The 1,130-nt window shown below is 66.5% G+C and overlaps 1 protein-coding gene across 1 annotated transcript in view; it reads left to right on the top strand.

Moving 5' to 3' along the window:
• The window catches only part of ADAMTSL2 (ADAMTS like 2), a 27,168-nt gene that overhangs the window by 9,035 nt on the left and 17,003 nt on the right, over positions 1–1,130 (top strand). The window contains exons 9-10 of the mRNA XM_006776598.2: positions 524–699; positions 982–1,105. Coding sequence (XP_006776661.1) covers positions 524–699; positions 982–1,105 — 300 coding nt within the window. The remainder of the gene's footprint in view (positions 1–523; positions 700–981; positions 1,106–1,130) is intronic.

Here is a 1,130-nt window from a genome sequence, read left to right as displayed (position 1 = left end):
ACCTCCAGGGCAGTGCTCCGGGCCAGCCAGGCCAGGGCTGCAGCGTCACCAGCGTGGGTCCTAGATGGGCAGTGAGGTGCCCTCCCCATGTCCAGGGTGTGGGGATGCTGGGGACACGCCAGGCCCAGGGTCACAGGCGAGTCTGCAGCAGAGCCAGCTGGACGGCCCCGCCCGCCCACCTGGCTGACACCTGCTGCCCAGCCCTTGCCCCCCAGGCACGGGCCCGGCTCCAGACCTGGAGGCTTAGTCCTGACGCTGCCTGTCACCTCGGAGCCCAGCCCCTTCTGAGGCAGCCAGAACGATAGGACCGGGCCACCCCGACAAGTTGCTTAGTTTGGGTGACAGGAAATGGCTTCCCGTGTCCTGGGCACCCCTGGCCAGGCCGCAGGCTGGTGCCGGCAGAGCCCACTCCCCGAGGCGTGAGGTTTCTGTCTTTGGGGTGTCTGGGAGGGTTAGCGGGTGAGGGGTGGCCACGTTCCCTCCAGCCAGTCGGCGCTTCTGACCGGCAGCCTTTACCCATCAGCCCTCGCCGATGAAGCCGGCAACTACTTCTTCAACGGCAACTTCAAGGTGGACAGCCCCAAGAACTTCAACATCGCCGGCACCGTGGTCAAGTACCGGCGGCCCATGGACATCTACGAGACCGGCATCGAGTACATTGTGGCCCAGGGGCCCACCAACCAGGGCCTGAACGTCATGGTGCGTGTGCTGCGGGTCGGGGCGGCGCCGGGCAGGGGCTACCGTGTCCCACGCCGGAGGGGGCCGGCCTTAGTTCTCCCCTCACTTGTCCATCTGCTGATTCACTCTTCCCTCCCTTCCTTCCTTCCCCTGAACTTTAATTGCCCCCTCCCCACCGTGGATGGGCAATTCAGGGGTTTTGGGCAGATCCTTGGGGATGACAGGGGGCAGGAGGATGGAGGCTGGACGGGGGTACAGGGCCGCAGGACCCCCCTCACCCTGGGGGTTATGTCCTCCGTGCAGTTTCCTCCCCTCTTCACGGCCCCGGCCTTTGTCCAGGTCCTGAACGCTGAGGCCACACAGGCTGCTGGCCATGGCCCTCCCCGACGCTGCCCCGGATGCTCACGGCTTCTGCGGCAGGGCGTGCGTGGGCATGAGGCAGGGCAGGAGCC

Source organism: Myotis davidii, unplaced genomic scaffold (assembly GCF_000327345.1).
Source record: "Myotis davidii unplaced genomic scaffold, ASM32734v1 scaffold609, whole genome shotgun sequence".
NCBI classification, from domain to species: Eukaryota; Metazoa; Chordata; class Mammalia; order Chiroptera; family Vespertilionidae; genus Myotis; species Myotis davidii.
Note: the sequence above shows the minus strand (reverse complement) of the source record. Positions and strands in the feature narration are given on the sequence as shown.